This window comes from Capsicum annuum, chromosome 12, assembly GCF_002878395.1.
Source record: "Capsicum annuum cultivar UCD-10X-F1 chromosome 12, UCD10Xv1.1, whole genome shotgun sequence".
Classification (NCBI taxonomy): Eukaryota; Viridiplantae; Streptophyta; class Magnoliopsida; order Solanales; family Solanaceae; genus Capsicum; species Capsicum annuum.
In genome coordinates this window covers 231,915,869-231,936,211 of record NC_061122.1, presented here as the reverse complement: position 1 = coordinate 231,936,211, position 20,343 = coordinate 231,915,869, and the positions used below count along the sequence as shown (strand labels likewise).

At 37.5% G+C, this 20,343-nt stretch overlaps 3 protein-coding genes across 14 annotated transcripts; all 3 read right to left on the bottom strand.

Annotated features, from left to right (window-relative positions):
* Positions 1 to 875: 875 nt before the first annotated feature.
* Positions 876 to 19,297, bottom strand: LOC107850341 (protein SDA1 homolog). Of its 12 annotated transcripts, none has more exons than XM_047401374.1 (20): positions 18,821 to 19,297; positions 17,077 to 17,253; positions 16,859 to 16,983; positions 16,640 to 16,778; positions 15,882 to 16,031; positions 15,741 to 15,794; positions 15,517 to 15,612; positions 15,350 to 15,409; positions 15,193 to 15,267; positions 15,052 to 15,105; positions 14,846 to 14,947; positions 14,110 to 14,751; positions 13,897 to 13,995; positions 13,518 to 13,625; positions 13,292 to 13,437; positions 12,788 to 12,926; positions 5,592 to 5,789; positions 3,894 to 5,076; positions 3,663 to 3,774; positions 876 to 977 (listed from the first exon to the last, which is right to left on the bottom strand). In XM_047401374.1, exons 1-16 carry the CDS (start codon positions 19,241 to 19,243, stop codon positions 12,923 to 12,925), a joined length of 2,454 nt encoding a protein of 817 aa, XP_047257330.1. In that variant the 5' UTR covers positions 19,244 to 19,297; the 3' UTR covers positions 876 to 977; positions 3,663 to 3,774; positions 3,894 to 5,076; positions 5,592 to 5,789; positions 12,788 to 12,922. The 12 variants fall into 12 exon arrangements, with proteins under 12 accessions (XP_047257330.1, XP_047257333.1, XP_047257334.1 ...); XM_047401377.1 differs by having other exon boundaries at positions 3,663 to 3,765; XM_047401373.1 differs by lacking the exon at positions 876 to 977 and having other exon boundaries at positions 3,478 to 3,774; positions 13,287 to 13,437.
* LOC124889780 (F-box/kelch-repeat protein At3g23880-like) lies at positions 3,932 to 5,038 on the bottom strand. Its single transcript, XM_047401768.1, has one exon. It carries the CDS (start codon positions 5,036 to 5,038, stop codon positions 3,932 to 3,934), a length of 1,107 nt encoding a protein of 368 aa, XP_047257724.1.
* On the bottom strand, positions 9,177 to 10,298 carry LOC107848798 (F-box protein CPR1-like). Its single transcript, XM_047401767.1, has 2 exons — positions 9,467 to 10,298; positions 9,177 to 9,361 (listed from the first exon to the last, which is right to left on the bottom strand). The coding sequence occupies exons 1-2, from the start codon at positions 10,296 to 10,298 to the stop codon at positions 9,177 to 9,179; spliced, it is 1,017 nt and encodes a 338-aa protein (XP_047257723.1).
* Positions 19,298 to 20,343: the final 1,046 nt, after the last annotated feature.

Here is a 20,343-nt window from a genome sequence, read left to right as displayed (position 1 = left end):
AAGAACCAAGCCATCGCAGCAACAATATATCTTGCAATTCCTTGGTTTACTGCCATAAAGCCAATCAAGTTTTTGTACATTCTCAGTAAATTGAGCCAACGGTAAAGAAGCTGGCGTTAAAGAGGAGAGATGCGAGGTAAACATGTCCTTAAGAAAAAGAATTTTTGGGGAATTTTGGTTATTCTTGGCAAGCTTGAGGTGCTTCATCGTAAAGTAAGGCTCGGAGATCAATGCCATCCAAATCTTCGAAACACATTTGAATCGAAGAAGAGATCGCACAGGTAGCCTGCTGAGGATGTCCACAACTATTTCTTCGTTGAAGTGGATTCCCGTAGCACCATCAACATCCATCTTAATTTTCACCTCAAAATGCTTCGCAACTCTCTTCCCTTCAATTAAAAATTGTGCTTATTAATCCCATATAGACCATAAGACATAAGCAGCACCGCATAAAGGCGGATCTAGAATCTCAAGTTTATAAGCTCTAGATGCTAGAAAAGGTAACTTGTTGAGTTCTGGCAAAATTATTATACACATTAAATAGATTCTTAACACAAATACAGGATTTTTGCCAAAATTACCGGATTTTGCCTAACTCGTAACTAGTACTCTAGCTCGGCCGCCTACGGATTTAGGACGTCATAGCTAACTCAAATACCGCCTTTAAAAGGGTAAAGAAGAACACACAAAAAAACAAGCAGAAAATACGCGGAGATCAAGAAGAAAGAAACAGATACCTTTGAAACGATTTGCCTTTCTTGTCATTTTTAGAACTTCCTCTTCTCTACTGCTTTGATTTGAATGCTTAGGGTTTCTCCTTTTGGAGCTTCCTCTTCTTTATATACAAGTTCTACGACACGTGATTTGCACGTGTATTTCGAGTCATAGTAGTTCTTCGACACGTGTGTTGCACGTGTATTCCAAGTCATGTAACATGTAATTTTTCAACTTCATGTAACATTGTTCCCTTGATATATCTAATAGAACAAATAAAATTTGAAAATCAAAATGAAAGAAGAATAGTTCAGCTCTTAAAAGAATAAAAGTGTGTTACACAAAAATTGAAGATAATTACTTCACACTATACGACGATGTCCACATTAATGTAGTATTGTAATTAGGGATTGGAGAGTCTTTTAAAGGGGAGAATTTATTATCTCGATATTTTATACTCTTCAATATAGTACAGTTGTTCATCTATCCCGTATAAATGAAGGTCAATTGATCAAACCACATTAAATTACTTTATTATATCGCCTGGTTATGTACATACCTTGTATGCAACTCCCATCGCTACTAAATTTAACCAGCAACAGGGATGGGCTTAACCATTTCACCAATTTGTAAAGCGTCATTTTGAGGTTAATGCCTCTATAAGCTATCCCCATTGAGCCAGCAAAGTGTTGCCGGGTCTTCCTGAAGTTGCTTATAATCTATTAGCAATAACAGCAACACCTCACTACCAAACACGCTGAGATCAACTATATGAATCATTATCTTTGATTTCATCATTTTTCTAACTATTCCAATCAAAATAGTAGGTACTACTTTCAACTATATTGCATCAGATAGCTGAATTTATGACATCAAAACAAATAAGTGGTAGTATCATGATTACCAAGAAAAAAGTGTCGCGATCATACACAAGCAATATTAACGAAGTAGTGATTTTGGAGAGATTGATAACCAAGCTACTTCCGACAACCCGTGGAATAGAGGGAACTCACAAACCTCCTACATCAACACCGCAGACAACAGATCTTAACAGCAGCATAGAATCAAACTCTACACTTGCTAGCTCTTTTTATATAGCAAATGGTAAACCAGTGGTTGTGTTTACGGAAGATGAAAAAGAGATGCTAGCTCAAACCTGCAAATGGATAATAATTTGTAACCTCTCCCACGTACGTCCCTTGATTGACATCATTAGGAGAGAATTTGGCAAGGTTATGGCTGCCAAAGGTTGGATTAACCTCCCATGGGATTACTACGTTTGGGATGCTCAATGCCGCATTGTGGAGCCAATTGGTACCCGTCTTGCTATGGATAAGGCCACTAGCATACAAACTGACTTAACCAAACCCCTAGTCAATGAAATCTTACTTGAAAACAGAAACAAAGGCGGCCACATGACAGTGATCACACAAGTCGTGGAATATGAAACTATATCAGCATATACTGCTCCTGTTGCAGGATGCAAGGGAATGGTGATGAGAAATGTAGATGACGCAGAAAGAGAACTCAAGGTCAAGTTCACAAAGAGTTCGGAAATGTAGCAAAACCCTGAACAAAGCGCCATCATCCAGATGGCCATGACTGCAGAAAAAGATAAGAATGCTACAGAAACAGAAAATGAAGAAGGCTGACACTAAGGAAACCAGGATATCTCAGAAAGGATATAAAACAGGAAACAGCAACAACATCAGAAAGGAGATTAGCGAATACAGGCAACACGAGAGAAGTTCAAAGAAAACCCCCTTACCGCGCAAGACAAATGCCAACATGGAGACGATGGATGCAACAAAACAATGTCAGCAAGAAAGTAGAAAGAACCCCAATACTTCAGTTGTGAGCCAAAACGAACACGCCTGCTACCTACTGTACTGGATCTTCGACCAGGCATCCTACCTTTACCGAGTCGGAACCAACACATTGCATTGCGCTCGAACAGTTGAACGGCCGCCGGCCAGAAACTTCCGTGCACAAATATGGATTCATTCCTCGTACCTGGTCTAACCTCACAACCCTTTGCAGGTTGGTAATAAGTCAGTCTTGTTTGGTAAGGCAGAATTGAACAAAGAAAAGAGAGTGCTCGACCTGAACAATGGCTAACAAAGACCGTAAATACATAGATAACTACTCCTCCCCTTCTCCTTAAGGCTTTAAGGTGAACCGTATGGCGGCTGGAAGAAAGAAGGCCACAACTTTAAGAAAACCAAAGAAAGTGGCGGAGTGACAAGGCAGAACACCAAAGCTACAAAAGTGCAAAGAGGAAGAAATAAAGCTGCCCAAACAAAGGAAATAGAATATCGAGAGATTATCATGGACAAGAAAAATCATTTTTTAGAACAATTTTGAAAAACAAAATGCAAGAGTAGCTAAGCACCTAAAAAGTATGTTTATACAATCTAGGCATGTATTTGAAGTTTCTCCGTGATTAGTAAGGCGAAAAGAGATCACCCTAGCCTACTGGGAGCTCTAACATGAGCTATCGACAAGATACGCTCCGCTGAAAAGATTTGAAAAGAAAATAAACCACATCTCATCTGGTTGAATTGTCACCCCTAGCCACGAGAGACAATTTTGTACTTTGCCACATACGTGAGCTCAGTCTTCCAAGACTTGTCAGAGTTCTGTGCTTGGTGAAAATACGAAATATTTTCAGGCACAACAGTAGCAGAAAACAGATGGAAGCAAAACAAACATGTATTTTTTTCAGAATGAGAGAACTTCAAAGTTCAGTACTGAAAAAATGTATTTCGAAAAGGATGCAAAGCAGATCATTAATGTGCTTCAGCATGGCATCTAAATAATAAAAACACAATGAAACTGATATAATGTGATCAGTTCAACAAGGCAGATAGTTCATACAACCACTTTTTGTTTTTGAAGAAAGTCATACGCAACGCAAGGTTAATCCCTGAAAAATAACAAAATCTAACTTGTTACAACTCTGTAAATTGCCCAGTTTGACATCCTAATGTATGTTCCCAACAGGTCGAGCAGCTTAAGCACGTACGTGAAGTTGTATGACCACTGCCAGTTCTGCGATTCCTACAATATAAGCAAATGATGAGCTACAACAGCTTCTCTTAACAGAACCTCGTAATATTTCAAGGAAAAAGAGAACTACTACTAACATTAAAATGAAAAAGAGGTTGTAGTATGATTACCTCGAAAAAATGTTGTCTTGATCGTAAATGAGTAAATACTATGTAAGTAATTTTGGAGAGATCAAGCTTTCTGTATAAACAAATCCATTCTGAATACATTCTGAACGATATTGAGGCCAAAAACCAGATGATTCTTTGGTTGTATTAAAAAGATAACCACAACGGTCAAAATGCTTGCAACGGAGTAACACTTCACCATCTGAAAACCTGTATTCTGGTACCAAAGAATAAAGATCAGCACTTTGTATAGTGAAAAATCGATTCCAAGATTCCTTCACACCATAGTCTTTCATTATCCATACGTTGAAAATGTACTTCCACTGATCACGATGAGTAGAACAAATACAAATCATTTCTCCCAAAACAGAAAGGCCATGTTTGACGTATTTCATGTCGGGAACCACAAACATTCCATCTAGCAATGGTATTTCTTTGAATACCTCATTTGTAATATCATATGAAGTCACAGAATCATTCCGCGACAAACCAAGCCAATGAAATGCTCCATGTACAAAAGCCAAAGAGTCCATATCAGACAACCACGAGGAGTAAATGCCAGTAGGCTTACCAATTATTCTCCACATACCACTTTTCAATGCAAGAATTTCACTGCATGATTGGTAACTGATCTTAAGGATCATATAGTCACCACTAGTTGAGTCATATCCCAATCCGCAAGTATAATCTTCTTGCGGTAAAAATTCTGTACTAGGAAGTACTACCGATTCTCTTGTGGAAGGGTTCCATAGAAAAAGTATGAGATGGTTAGTATTATCATATCTACGAACCCCCACAAGAACCAAGCCATCGTAGCAACAATATATCTTGCAACTCCATGGTTTACCGCCATAAAGCCAATCAAGTTTTTGTACATTCTCAGTAAATTGAGTCGACGACAAAGAAGCTGGTGTTAAAGAGGAAAAATGCAAGGAAAACATGTTCTTAAGAAAAAGAATTTTTGGGGAATTTTGGTTATTCTTGGAAAGCTTGAGATGCTTCAGCGTAAAGCAAGGCTCGGAGATCAATGCCATCCAAAACTTCGAAACACATTTGAATCGAAGAAGAGACCGCACAGATAGCCTGCTGAGGATGTCCACAACTATTTCTTCATTGAAGTAGATTCCCCTAGCACCATCAACATCCATCTTAATTTTTTCCTCAAAATGCTTCGTAGCTCTTTTCCCTTCAATTAAAGATTGCGCTTATTAATTTCATATAGACCATAAAACATAAGCAGCACCGCGCAGAGGCGGATCTAGAATCATAAGTTTATGAGTTCTAGATGCTAGAAAAGGTAACTTGTTGGGTTCTGGTAAAATTATTATACATATTAAATAGATTCTCAACACAAATACAGGATTTTTGCCAAAATTACTGAATTTTGCCGAATTAGTAACTAGTAATCCAGCTCGCCCGCCTATGGAGTTAGTACGTCAAAGCTAACTCAAGTACCACCTTTACAAGGGGTAAAAAGAGGAAAAGGGCAGCCCAATGCACCACGCTACCGCTATGCGCAGTGTCCGAGGAAGAGCCCCCACCACAAGGGTGTATTGTACGAAGCCTTACCTTGCATTTCTGCCAGAGGCTATTTCCAAGGCTTGAACCATGACCTCTTGGTCACAAGGGGTAGAAAGAACACGAAACAAAAATACAAACAAGCAGAAAACACACAGAGATCAAGCAGAAAGAAACAGATACCTTGGATACGATTTGCCTTTCGAGTCATCTTTACAGCTTCCTCTTCTCTATTGCTTTGATTTGAAAGCTTAGGGTTTCTCCTTTTGGAGCTTCCTTTTCTTTATATACTAGTTCTTCGGCACGTGTATTCCGAGTCATGTAACATGTAATTATTCTACTTCTGATATGATACACTGTTTCCTTGCTATATTGTTATATCTGATTGAACAAATAAAATTTGAAAATCTTAAAACAAAAAAATTGTGTTACACAGAAATTAAAGATACCTACTTCACACTATCCGACAACGTCCACATTAATATAGTACTTTATTAGGGATTGAAGAGTATTTTTTAAGGGGAGAATTTATCCTCTCGATATTTTTATACGCTTCTATATTAATTCAATTGTTTCTATCGCATATAAATGTAGGTCAATTGATCAAACCACGTTAAATTACTTCATTTTATCGCCTGGTTTATATACACACTCTTATGTAAAGTTAAAATCTTGTCTTCATTGATCATTGATGTGCAAAATGTTACAATTTAACCTTCGCGTACCATATTTGCCTTAGTACCACACTGCTTCTCCACTTTCTCCTCCATCTTTCTCCTTAATCCCGTACCTTGTTTTGAACCCGTTCAAGTTAAGCTCTAATACTGATTTCCAACATTATATATGTGCATCAACAAGAATAGAAACCAAAGCTTATTCATAGTAATATTTAGAACAAAAAGAACATCATATTTCTTCTTCTTTCCATGTGATATGACTTTATGATACAGGTAAAGTCTCATGTTAAACATAGGATCGATGTCAACAGGGGCTCGTGTTGTCGCTGTTAAGAATGTCTTGGCAAAACTGCAATTCACATCACCTGTGTGTACCTTAAACTTGTATATGGACTAATTTACTGTTATAGTTCTGTTTTAAGCTGTAGATTTCTTCTTTGTTTATTATTTGTGAAGTATTGAGGAGAGGTAATTAGACAAGACAAAGCATCTTCTGTTTATCGAGGACATGACCTTATATAGGAGGTCGTGGAGGTCGCGTATTAGGCTAGAAGGTTAGTAAGGTTACGTTGTTGAGTGTCCTCTCCCTTTCATGCAAGATAGGCTTGGTGGTAGTTTGGCGCACCGTACCTGTTTCTCCTTTAATACCAATAATATTAGCAACATTCTCATAGTTTCTTGTCCTTAGATTTTTGTTACTACTAATTGTTTCTGGTGCTTTGGTTATTGCATTTCTTTTGTGTTGTTGTTACTGCTCCTATTTTTTTGGATTGTTCTATAATGCTTCATCTATTATTTAAAAGGACAGCCCGGTGCACTAAAGCTCCCGCTATGCGCAGAGTTCAGAGAAGGGCCCCACCAGAAGGGTGTATTGTACGCAGCCTTACCTTACATTTCTGCCGGAGACTGCTTCCAAGGCTTGAACACGTGACCTCCAGGGCATATGTTCATCTATTATTTGTTGTCCTTTTTATGCGTTACTTGAGTCGAGGGTTTTTCGGATCTGAGTTGTTTGCCTTTCAACTTTGGATCTTACTGTTACACAAATATGAGGCAGTGTCATAATAGTAGTTAGTATCTGTCCATGTCAGCAGTTACAATTAGTGATAGAAGATGGCATAGTCGATTCCTAAATTACTCGAACTCTTCAAAAATGTTGTTGCACCAGTGTAGATCCTCCAAAAAGGCACTATTTTTGAAGGATCCAACACATACCACTATGACATTTTTGAAGAGACTGAGCACCATAGAATTTGATTCAGTCTCTTAATGGTTCACTGGGGTACACAACGTTTAGGGTGACCGGTTATGACTCAAAGAGACCACTGCAAATTTTAGTGGAAACTGGAAGCTCTCGTAACTTCATTGATCCTGAAGTAGTGAAGCAACTGGAATGTCCAACTAAAGCAACACCACCGCAGCTCTTACTGGTTCACTGGGATACAAAACATTGAGAGTGACTGGTTATCACTCAAAGAAACCTCTGGACATATTAGTAGACACTGGAAGCTCCCATAACTTCATTGATCTTGTAGTGGTGAAGCAATTGGAATGTCCAACTAAAGCAACAACACTAACGTTAGTAGCTACAGCTAATGGTATTGATATGAAGGTGGACAGTGTTTGCGAAATCTCTTGGTTAGTGCAGGGTGCTGAGTTTGCTGGTGAATTCTTACTACTGCCACTGGGTTCTAGGAGCAGTAAGAATTTGTTGACAATCTAATTAAGACAAGACAGCATCTAGGAACTTTATAGCTCTGGGAGGTAATAACAATATGAAAATCATCAAATGGATCACCTCTTTCAAACCTGAAACCAATGAAAATAGAGCCTCAATTTGGGATCACTATGTTTGGAATGCTCTATGTCACATTGTGGAGCCAATTGGTACCCCTCTTGCTATCGATAAGGCCACTAGCACAAAAATTAGACCTACGACGGCAAAAATCAAGGTAGAGATCGACTTAACCAAACCCCTAGTCAGTGAAATCTTACTAGAAATCAGAAACAAAGAAGGCCACATGACAGTGATCGCCCAAGTCGTGGAATATGAAACTATGGTGATGAGAAATGTGGAGAGTTACACCCCGAACTGAAATTTGAAAGGGAAATACAGGAAAACAATAAGGGTGCACTCTCCAGAGACAATGCAGAAGGAGAACTCAAGGTCAAGTTCACAAAGAGGTCGTTAATGCATGTAGCAATCCTGAACAAAGCGCCAACATCCAGATGGCCATGACTATGGGAAAAGATAAGAATGCTATGGAAACAGAAAATGAAGGAAACCAGGATATTTCAGGAAGGATAAAACAGGAAACAGCAACAACATCAGAAAGTAGATCAGCGAACATAGGCAACACGAGGAAAGTTCAAGAAAACACCCTTACTCCACAAGACAAATGCCAACATGGAGGCGATGGATGCAACAAAACAATGTCAACAAGAAAGTCGAAAGAATCCCAATACTTCAATTGTGAACCACTTTAAGAAAACCAAAGAAAGTGGAGGAATGACAAGGCAGAACACCAAAGCTACAAAAGTGCAAAGAGGGAGAAATAAAGCTGCCCAAACGAAGGAAATAGAATATCCAGAGATTATCATGGACAAGAAAAATCATTTTTAGAACAATTTTGAAAAAACAAAATGCAAGAGTAGCTAAGCACCTAAAAAGTATGTTTATACAATTTAGACATGTATTTGAAGCTTCTCCGGGATTAGTAAGGAGAAATGAGATCACCCTAGCCTACTGAGAGCTCAAACATGAGCTATCAACAAGATACACTCTGCTGAAAAGATTTTAACAAAACAAACCACATCTCATCTGGTTGAACTGTCACCCCTAGCCACACGAGACAATCTTGTATTTTGCCACATACGTGAGTTCAGTCTTCCAAGACTTGTCAGAGTTCTGTGCTTGGCGAAAATACAAAATATTTTCAGGCACAACGGTAGCAGAAACAGATGAGGCAAAACAAATATGGATTTTTGTCAGAATGAGAGAACTTCAAAGTTCCATACTTGAAGATGACACTGATGAAAATATTTTTTTGATACAAAGTGCATAATTCAACTAGGCAGATAGTTCATACAATCACTTTTTGTTTTTACTGAAGTAAACAAGGTATATGCAACACAAGGGTAGTCCCTGAAAAATAACAAAATCTAACTTATTAATGCTGCAAATTGCCCAGTTTGACATCCTAATATATTTTCCCAACAGGTCGAGCAGCTTAAGCGCGTATGTAAAGTTGTACGGCCCAACCAATCCTGCGACTCCTACAATATAAGCGAATTGAGCTACAATAGCTTCTCTTAACAGAACCTCGGAAAAACAAAACCACTAATAACATTACAATGAAAAAAAGGTTATAGTATGATTACCTCGAAAAGATGTTGTCTTGATCGTACATGAGTAAATACTAAGTAATTTTGGAGAGATCAGGCTTTCTGGATAAACAAATCCATTCCGAATACATTCTGAACGAGATTGAGGACAAAAAACAGATGATTCTTTGGTTGTCTTAAATATATAACCACAACGGTCAAAATGCTTGCAACGGAGTAACACTTCACCATCTGAAAACCTGTACTCTGGTACCAAAGAATAAAGATAGGTGCTTTGGATAGTAAAAAATCGATTCCAAGATTCCTTCACACCATAGTCTTTCATTATCCATAAGTTAAAGGCGTACTTTCGCTGATCATGATGAGTAGAACAAATACAAATCATTTCTCCCAATATAGAAAGGCTATGTTTGACGTAAACCATGTCGGGAACCACAAACATTCCATCTGGCAATGGTATTGCTTTGAATACCTCATTTAAAATATCATATGAAGTCACAAACTCATTCCGTAACAAACCAAGCCAATGAAATGCTCCACGTACAAAAGCCAGAGAGTCCATATCAGACAACCACACGGGGTAAATGCCAGTAGGACGCTTATCAGTTGTTCTCCACGAACCACTTTTCAGAACAAGAATTTCACTGCATGATTGGTAACCGATCTTAAGGATCATATAGTCACCACTAGTTGAATCATATCCCAATCCGCAAGTATAATCTTGTGACGGTAAAAATTCTGTACTAGGAAGTACTACTGATTCTCTTGTGGAAGGGTTCCACAGCAAAAGTATGAGATGGTTAATATCATCATATTTACGAACCCCCAAAAGAACCAAGCCATTCGTAAATATGATAATATTAACCATCCCATACTTTTTGCTAGGGAACCCTTCCACAAGAGAATCAATAGTACTTCCTAGTACAAAATTTTTACCGTCAAAAGACTATATTTGTGGATTGGGATATGACTCAACTAGTGCTAACTATATGATCCTTAAGATTGGTTACCAATCATGCAGTGAAATTCCTGCACTTAAAAGTGGTTCGTGGAGAATAATTAGTAAGCCTACTGGCATTTACCCCTCGTGGTTGTCTGATATGGACTCTCTGGCTTTTGTACATAGAGCATTTCATTGGCTTGGTTTGTCAGAGGATGAGTCTGTGCCTTCATATGATGAGGTATTCAAGGAAAAATCCATTGCCAGATGGAATGTTTGTGGTTCCGGACATGAATTGCGTCAATCATGGCCTTTCTGTATTGGGAGAAATAATTTGTATTTGCTCTAATCATCATGATCAGTGGAAGTACACTTTTAACTTATGGATAATGAAAAACTACGATGTGGAGGAATCTTGGAATCAATTTTTTACTATACAAAGTACCGATCTTATAATCAATTTTTTATTCTATATTGGGAGAAATGATTTGTATTTGTCCTGCTTATGTCTTATGGTCTATATGGGACTAATAAGCACAATTTTAGTTGAAGGGAATAGAGTTGCGAAGCATTTTGAGGAAATAAATAAGATGGATGTTGATGGTGCTACGGGAATCCACTTCAAAGAAGAAATAGTTATGGACATCCTCAAAGTTTATTGAGGACATGACCTTATATAGGAGGTTGTGGAGGTCGCATATTAGGTTAGAAGGTTAGTAAGGTTTCGTTGTTGAGTGTCATCTCCCTTTCCTACAAGATAGGCTTGGTGGTAGTTTGGCGCACCGTACCTGTTTTTCCTTTAATACCAGTAGTATTAGAAATATTCTCATATTTTCTTGTCCTCAGATTTTTGTTACCACTAATTGTTTCTAGTGCTTTGGTTATTGCATTTCTTTTATTTGTTACCGTTCCTCTTTTGGAATGTTCTGTAATGCTTCATCTATTATTTGTTATGTCTTTTTTATTCGTTACTTGAGTCGAGGGTTTTTCGGATCTGAGTTGTTTCCCTTTCAACTTTGGATCCTACTGTTATACAAATGAGGTAGAGTCAATAGTAGTTAGTATCCATCCATGTCAGCAGCTACAATTAGTTAGAGGAGTTAGCATAATTGATTCCTAAATTGCTCGGACTCTTCAAAAATGTTGCCGCACCCGTGTTGGATCCTCCAAAAATGCATTTTTTTAAGGATCCAACACACGCGATGGCATTTTTGAAGAGTCCGACCAACATAGATTGATTCAGTCTCGATTCATATATAGGGACTGTACTCATTACATAACACTTCAACAACAACAACAGTCCCAGCGTATTCCCACAAAGTGAGGAAGTGAGGTCTAGGGAGGGTAAGATGTACGCAGTCCATTACGTAACACTTATGAATGATAATATCTCACTTCTTCTACTACAATCCTATGTTCATCTTCTTATCTTCTGGTCTTACGCTGGAACACTCGGGTATCTCTGAAATTCCCCATACACATGAATTGATGCAGAAATTGGAATTCTAAACAGTGAGATGTCGAATCTGAAAAGGTTGGATCGAACATTCTGATGAGATGGCAGTGACATGTCAAATTTTCTTGTGAAGATGTGAAATCTTGGTTGTTCAAAGTCGAGTAGCTCTTAATGGTTCACTGATGCACAGCGTTTAGAGTGACTAGTTGTGAAACGTCAAATTTGAGAAGGCATCGAACTTTCTGATGAGATGTCAGTGTCAAATTTTCTGGTGAAGATTTGAAATCTTGGTTGTTCAAAGTCGAGTAGCTCTTAATGGTTCACTGATACACAACGTTTAGAGTGACTAGTTATGACTCAAAGAGACCACTGCACATTTTAGTGGACACCGGAAGCTTTCGTAACTTCATTGATCCTGAAGTAGTGAAGCAATTGGTTGTCCAACTAAAGCAACACCACCACAGTTAGTAGCTGCAGCTAATGGTAATAGGGCATGAAGTAATCTGAGTCTTGCGTGGTTTCTTCCGCGGTAAAGGATTATGGACATGATTTAAGGTTTCTCATGCCGTACCATCCCTTAACAGAGTACTACAACAACACACCCAGTATATTCTCACAAAGTGGAGTTTGGGGAAGGTAAAGTGGTACATAGTTCATACCTCTATCTCAGAGAGGTAGAGAGGTTTTTTCCGAATTATCCCTTAGCAGAGCCTTGTGTTTGTAATAAAGTCATCCCTACCCCCTAGTTGGTATGTGCGACTTTCCTAATCAAAATACAGGAGACTGTTAAAGTTCAATTTGCTTACATGTTGCCCAAGACTAACTTCCTTTTCTACGGAGTTGTCATTTCTTAGATAGAATTTCATTCAGAAACAAAACCTCGAATGGATCATTTTTATCGAATAGAAATTACGTTACTACTGAATTAAGTAAGATCCTTTCAGAAAAGATAAAAAAGAACCTGGTTGCTCTTACTCTCATCTTTGCTTCACTGAACCCTCAGAGAAAGATTGCTCCCCGAGCCAAGGATGAGTGCCAAAGAGAGGATACGCAACCACTTCCCCGGAGTTTCTTCGTAGGATACTTGGCCAAAGTCTCACCTGCCCATAACAAAATATTGTGACAAAACAGTTTTTGCTCACCATATACATAGGGAGCTTCGACTAACTTTATTATATGTCTCACACAACTGACACTAGTTATTTGAAGCTTCTTGGTCACACAATTATCAAACTTTGTTTAAGAAGAAAAACGCATATGAAGAGAAAGAATCACTCTGCTATTTCGGATAAAAATTCACTCTCTGACAGTTGTTCTAAAATAAATTAGGATCAAAAACACAAACAAAATTGCACAATCCGACAAGAAAAAATAAAAGCAATATTAAAGCATGGCGTGTTTTCTGCCTTCTCTGCTTTTTTTCTTTTAACAAAATTGGGATGAAGAAAACTAGTCTTCACTTTACTTCCAAGCTTTTCTCCCTCGAAATTGTTTGCCAGCGCGCTGCTGCTTCCTCTTTTTCTCTATCTTAGATCTTGCTAACTTGGATCTCTTTGCTGCTATTGGCATGAACTTTTTGTGTTCTTTTTGCTGATTGCTGGAACCACCCGTCTGCAAAATTGAAACGCAAATGTAATCACACCATACAAATAACTCGCATAAATGAAATCATACGAAAACAATAAATGTACCTTTTTCTTCTTCAGAGCAGTTTTAGCCTGGTATCTCCCTCTATCTTCTCTGCCAGCCCGGATAATCGCCAGTCTCTCTTCCTTGCTAAGCTTCTTCCGTATGTTAACCTAAAAGTAGTCAAAGTAATAGCATAAGATGCATCCTGTTAGGGCAAAAGATAGCAATTAACAAGAAACAAAACACCAACTCCTAAAGTAAATCAAACAAAAGGGGACAAAAGTTTGTGTCCAGCGATCAGCTTAACATAGGGGAAGCGTTTTCTTTTTTTTTTTCCCCTCTTTTTTTAACAAGGAAAGCATTTCCTTCTGAACCAATTCGTAATTCCAAACACAATAGTGACTGCAGAAGAGTAATGCTGTGGAAGTGTAAGCAGCCAACCTCAAGTTTAGCAGCATCAACTCTTTTAGTGCTAAGCTGGTCTGAGCTAGGAAGCTTAAATCCATGCTGTGCTAAAACGTTCCGTGCATCCTTTTTGGCCTAATGAGTAAAAACAGAGAAATGTTACAGCAAAAACGATACACACTTTTGCAGGATGAAGTTCAGGACATCAGAAGTTGTACGCAGGCTTCAGTTTCTTCGTAATCAGCATACCTTGAGTTCTTTGATTCTTTTGAAGTCCTCATTAGATAGAATACCATCCTCCATATTCAAGGAGTTATTTTCCATTTTTGCCCCTGCTAATTTCTTTAAAGCACGAAGGCTATTACTGGCAGCATTTACATCAATATCAGATATTTTCCTTTTTATTCCTTGAGATTCCTTTTCGTCCACATCATCCCCTTCAGAAGCCGAGCTATTATTATCCTGCATTTTACTACCATCAATATCCTCTTCATCGCCATCACTCTCATCATCATCAGTGGCATCAGCACTATCAATTGCATCGTCTTCTGAAAACTCTTCAGCAACTTGTGATTTATTATCTTCGTCACTATCGCATTCATCATAACTTTGATGATCAGCACCGGATTCATCGTCAGAAGCATTATCTTCATCGTTTTCACAGTTGACATCCTCTTCGCCAGGGTCAACATTTTCATCACTTCGATCATCATGGTCAGACAAGCCAATAGACCCCTCCTCTACATCATCATCACTATCATCATCATCCTGATCCAGCAACTCAATGCCAGGAACACTGCTGGCAACACTAACCTCACCAAATTCCTTGGGCCTTGCTTTTGGGTTTGTAGGGCGCCCTCTGTCCTTCTTAACTAGAAGTGAAGGGCAAACCTGCAAGCAATTGTTGCGGTTGAATCAAATAAAACTTCACTGATTCATAACAGGCATATTTAAAGAGAAAGGGAAAGAGGGAAATTCTTCATACCTCTCTGAACAAAGTCAGAAGTGATCGAGCTGCTGCAGAAACTGCCTTCTCATTCGATTTTCTATACAACACAAGGTCTTGTAGCAAATCTTCTGTCATCAACTAAAACAAAAAGATGAAATGACAAAAGTTGTGAATATATTAACATGTAAAACAGTATATAATAATTTATAAATGAAAAACACTTGAACAAATGTTGTACATACCAAAGGCATGCGTAAGCATATTTCTCGGATTACGTTGAGTCCAACAGATATGGCCTGCAAATGTTGAATACAGATATAGCATGAATTTTGTGTGCATACAACATATATGATCCTAATGAGATATGAGGTCATTGTGAATACCTCAGGCCTTGAACGATCATGCACAAACTGATTAACTACTTGTTTAAACAATGGTTCAACTGCATCAGGAGGCACCTATCAAGATAAGATATCATCTGAGCAGCTAGCAAGTTTATCGAAAGAAACAAAAAGAAATTACAGAACAAAATGCCCATACCATATCATGACATGCTTGGACCGCTGCAGCAAGCAAATTTGTCACATCACGCTGATGGGGCTGCAATTATAAGAACAGCCATGCTTTAACCTTAAGAATGAACGTGGAAGTACACTGCCAAAAGAAATATCAACTGTGATCCCAAAGGAAATTTCATAATTGGATACCTGAACATATCTCTGAAGGTAAGGATAGAAGTTCAACAAAATCAAGTGATGAAGCCCAACTGTGCGGGCAATTACTTTCAGCATCATCATCTTAACCTGGAAGGAGACGGGTTATGACCAAATATGTAATTTCAAGTGATGGCCCCCAAGGAAAAACTACACTGGAAAGTTCATTCCAGTTGAACCAAAAGCAAGAGTACAGGAAGTAAAGAAAGGTAATCTACCTCAAACCTCTCGTTGCAAGTTTGAAGACGTGAGAACAGCTTTTCAGCAAATCCCTGAAAGAAAATATGTATTATAGGTATCTTCTCCACAGATTCCAAATCACAAAGACTGCATCATAGAGTACTAAGAACTAAAGAAACCTGAGCATCCTTTAAGTGGTTTAATGGGGAATAATAACTACTGTTGTTATTTTCGGATTGCATGCGCTGCTGCTTCTTCATGCTGCGAACGGCACGCTGCAACTTTGCTTGCTTTTTCTTTTTGCTGGACGATGTACCCTTATTATTTGCCTAGATGTGCAAGTAGTCATAAGTACAACAACATTGATGAATATTTACCACAACAGAGGACAAACTTTCATTACTCTCTTGAGTTTTGAGAGTGAGAACTAAGCTAAGTACTGAAAACCAGAGACATCGGTTGTAATTTTTTCTGGCATTCAAAGATCAGAATATGGAAAGTCATTATTCCACTCCAAAACAAAAGGATCAGATCTGACTGCAAAAGTTCATCTGCATGTTTTCCGACCTAAACCGGAATGCACTACATCTTGAACAGACCTTTATTCTATGCTAGTGCCAAATAAGATCAATAATATCATTGAATTAAAAAAAAAAAAAAAGCATAATACATAAACATGCCCTTTAACTTGGCCTCAGTTCACATCCAAAGTTGGAGGTCATAGAGGTTAACTGAGGCCAAGTTAAAGGGCATGTTTATGTATTGTGCCTAAATAAAAGTGAAACAAATATGCTGACATGGATCAAAAAAAACATTTAATGAATCACACACATTAGAATTATAAGCCATTCACTGTGATCACTAGTGTAGGCATTATTGCTCCACAGACGTGTATTATATAAGGAATGCTCATAAAGGATTTAATATCAGAACCAACCTTATAAATAGCTTCTTTATTTAGCACAACCTGAGGCTGGCTGGCTGGCTGCTCATCTTCACTGTCTGACATATCACTATCAGAATCATCTTCAATTTTCTCGTAATCAAGAAGAAAGGATACAGAGGCAATCATAATCCTGAGGATTTTAAGCAAGTACAAAGAGCATTAGTTGTGAAGTGATGAATGCAGTGAACAACTATTAGCAACAAAGCCCACCTTGATGATGAATGAAAGCATGCCGAGCATATAGCATTTGCTGTTCTATCATCAAACCACACCTTTCTTCGATGAAGTTCACAAAGTGTGATGAGCGATCTTTTTGCTTTTGCTTCATCCTCTTGCTATCACATTTTAGTATCCACAAATAAGCAGAATTCAACCTCCAACCAAAAACAGAAATTCAGAATGCATTACATGAAAAGGCAGAACCAAACCTGCAGCAAGGCAAACAAAACATTTTGAAGTGCCCGATTCTTCTTATCATTCTTGTGCTTCTGATTCATATGTCTAATACTATGGATAACATGTGAGAAAGCCAATTTTCTCAAAACCCTATCCCCCAGAGTTTGGAGCTCCATGAACAATGCAAGTGTTTCCCCAATGTCAACAATCTGAAATAAAACATAACATCGAGGTTGATTTACAATAGTTCCTTTTTAAATTTGTCAAGTAATATTTCATCAATGTTGATCTACATTAGTTCTCACTTAATCTAATTCAATTTAGCTTTGAATATTAGTCAAATTAACTTTCGGAAAGCACCACAACATGACAAGTAAAAGTGAACGAAGCTCGACATATATCAAATCAAATGCTCCAAAAAATACCTTCCAATTAATGAGCAAAATCAAAGCTTGAGTAACATCAACACATAATCTAATTCAATTTAGCTTCGAATATCAGTCAAATTAACTACCGAAAAGCAAAACATGACAAGTAAAACTGAACGAAGCTCAACATATATCAAATCAAAGAGCAAAATACCTTCGATTAATGAGTTAAATCAAAGCTAGAGTAACATGAATTTAGCTTCGAATATTAGTCAAATTAACTTTCAAAAAGCATAACATGACAAGTAAAAGTGAACGACGTTCGACATATATCAAATCAACGAGCAAAAATTACCTTTCAATTAATGAGCAAAATCAAAGCTTAAGTAACATGAACACTTAAATCTAATTCAATTTAGCTTTAAATATTAGTCAAAATAACTTCCGAAAAGCAAAACATGACAAGTAAAACTGAACGAAGATAGACATATATCAATCGAGAAGAAAATCAGCAGTACCTTTCGATTATTGAGCAAAATCAAAGTTTGAGTAACATGAACACTTAATCTAATTCAATTTAGCTTTAAATATTAGTCAAATTAACTTCAGAAAAAGCAAAACATGACAAGTAAAAGTGAACGAAGCTCGACATATATCAAATCAACGAGCAAAAAAATACCTTTGGATTAATGAGCAAAATCAAAGCTTGAGTAACATGAACACATAATCTAATTCAATTTAGCTTGAAATATTAGTCAAATTAACTTCCGAAAAGCAAAACATGACAAGTAAAAGTGAACGAAGCTCGACATATATCAAATCAAAGAGCAAAATACCTTTCGATTAATGAGCAAAATCACCGCTTGAGTAACATGAACACATAATCTAATTCAATTTAGCTTTGAATATTAGTCAAATTAACTTCCAAAAATCAAATCATGACAAGTAAAACAGAACGAAGCTCAGCATATATCGAATCAAAGAGCAAAATACCTTTCGATTAATGAATAAAATCAAAGCTTGAGTAACATGAATTTAGCTTCGAATACTAGTCAAATTAACTTCCGAAAAAGCAAAATATGACAAGTAAAAGTGAATGAAGCTCGGCATATATCAAATCAACGATCAAAAAAGTACCTTCAGATTAATGAGCAAAATCAAAGCTTGAGTAACATGAACACTTAATCTATTTCAATTTAGCTTCGTATATTCACCAAACCATGACAAGTAAAAGTGAGCGGAGCTCGACATATTAATCAACGATCAAAAAAGTACCTTCCGATTTATGAGAAAAATCAAAGCTTGAGTAACATGAACACATTATTCAGTTTAGCTCCGAATATTAGTCATATTAACTTCCTAAAAGCAAAACATGACAAGTAAAAGTGAATGAAGCGCAAAAAAATACCTTCCGATTAATGAGCAAAATCAAAGCTTGAGTAACATGAACACGTAAACCAGAAGGCAAACTCCTCGCCGAAGAATTCAACAAATTCGCCAACTCATTAGGAAACTTTTCAAGCTCTTTCGTATAAAAAGGAGTTACATGTGCTAAAAACATCGCTCTATCACCTAAATCCTTTGACACAGTTGGATCAGTTGATACACCGCTAAGCGAAGTGAAATTCAACGCTGCTTGTTGTTCCAAGAGGTCGACGGAGGATTTGAATTGTTTGTACACTAGTTTTAGCTCAGATAAATAGCCTTCCGGATCGCATTTCATTTTTGATTGGAGAATTGGAAGGCTTAGTTTTTCCGATGTTAATCCGGAGGCGGAGATACCTTCCGCCGTTAGCTCCGACAGCGCGTGGCAGCCGGAAACTGGAGACATGGTGATCGGAGAATTGAGGAAAGCGCTTGTAAAACCCTAAAATTTGAGGTTGGAGATTATTTATAAGAGGTAATATAAAAAATGGAAAGGGTATTTTGGTCATCAAAGTACAACTACATAAAGCATGAGAAACAAAGAAACTAATATACAACCTCCGTTCCAATTTATGTGTCGTTTTATCATTTTTCGAGAGTCAAAAAATCCAAATTTGACTATAAATTTTGGATACCAAAACTTCATGTTTTTCAAAATATAATTTATATATTCAAAACTGCGTAAAAAAGTGTTACGAGTCACAATTATTGAAAATTACGGTCAAAGATAAACTTATTTGAATCTCAAAATTTGAAATGTGATACGTAAATTAGGACAGAGGAAGCACAAACTTTCATTAATATGAGTCGGCTTGCATTTTGTGTCCTCCAACTTTGTCCACAATTAGATACTTAGTGTTCCTTTGATACAAGGAATAACAGATGACGACTAATCGCAGGATCATTTTAAGGATGAGCTTATCCCATATTTGATTAGGACAAATTACATGGAACCCGAGATTAGTTATTTTGGGAGTATAATGTTATTTTTATATCACCTCAAAAGTGCAATAGTCTCGATGTAACTTGTTTTCCAACCGCCACAATGATACAAGAATAATCATAAAGATGAACTTATGAGAATGCGCGTCGAACCCGAGACTTGAAGTGTGCAAGTGAAGTGCAAAGGGACACCATATCACACACCAAGAACCGGCCATACACTACACTCCATAGGCACATTTTGTCTCCCCTTCCTTAAGGGCTATTGGGACATTTCACTTATGTTTGTAATAAGTTTATAAATAGACTAGTTTTAGGTCTTTAGTTCTTTAGTTGTTTATTGATATTGAAAGTTGTGACACTTGAACCAAACTCTCTCTAGTATGAGGAGTGTAATACCTTTGTTGTAGGGCTTGGAATAGCCACCAAGCTGAAATGAGGATGATGCTATTGTGGAATCACTAGTATTGCAAAACATTGTTAGAAACCTTGTTGCTTGAGTGGTCCACGCCCTCTTGTGTCATAGTAAGAGTGTTGGTGTTGCTTTTACAATAGTTAAGGGTC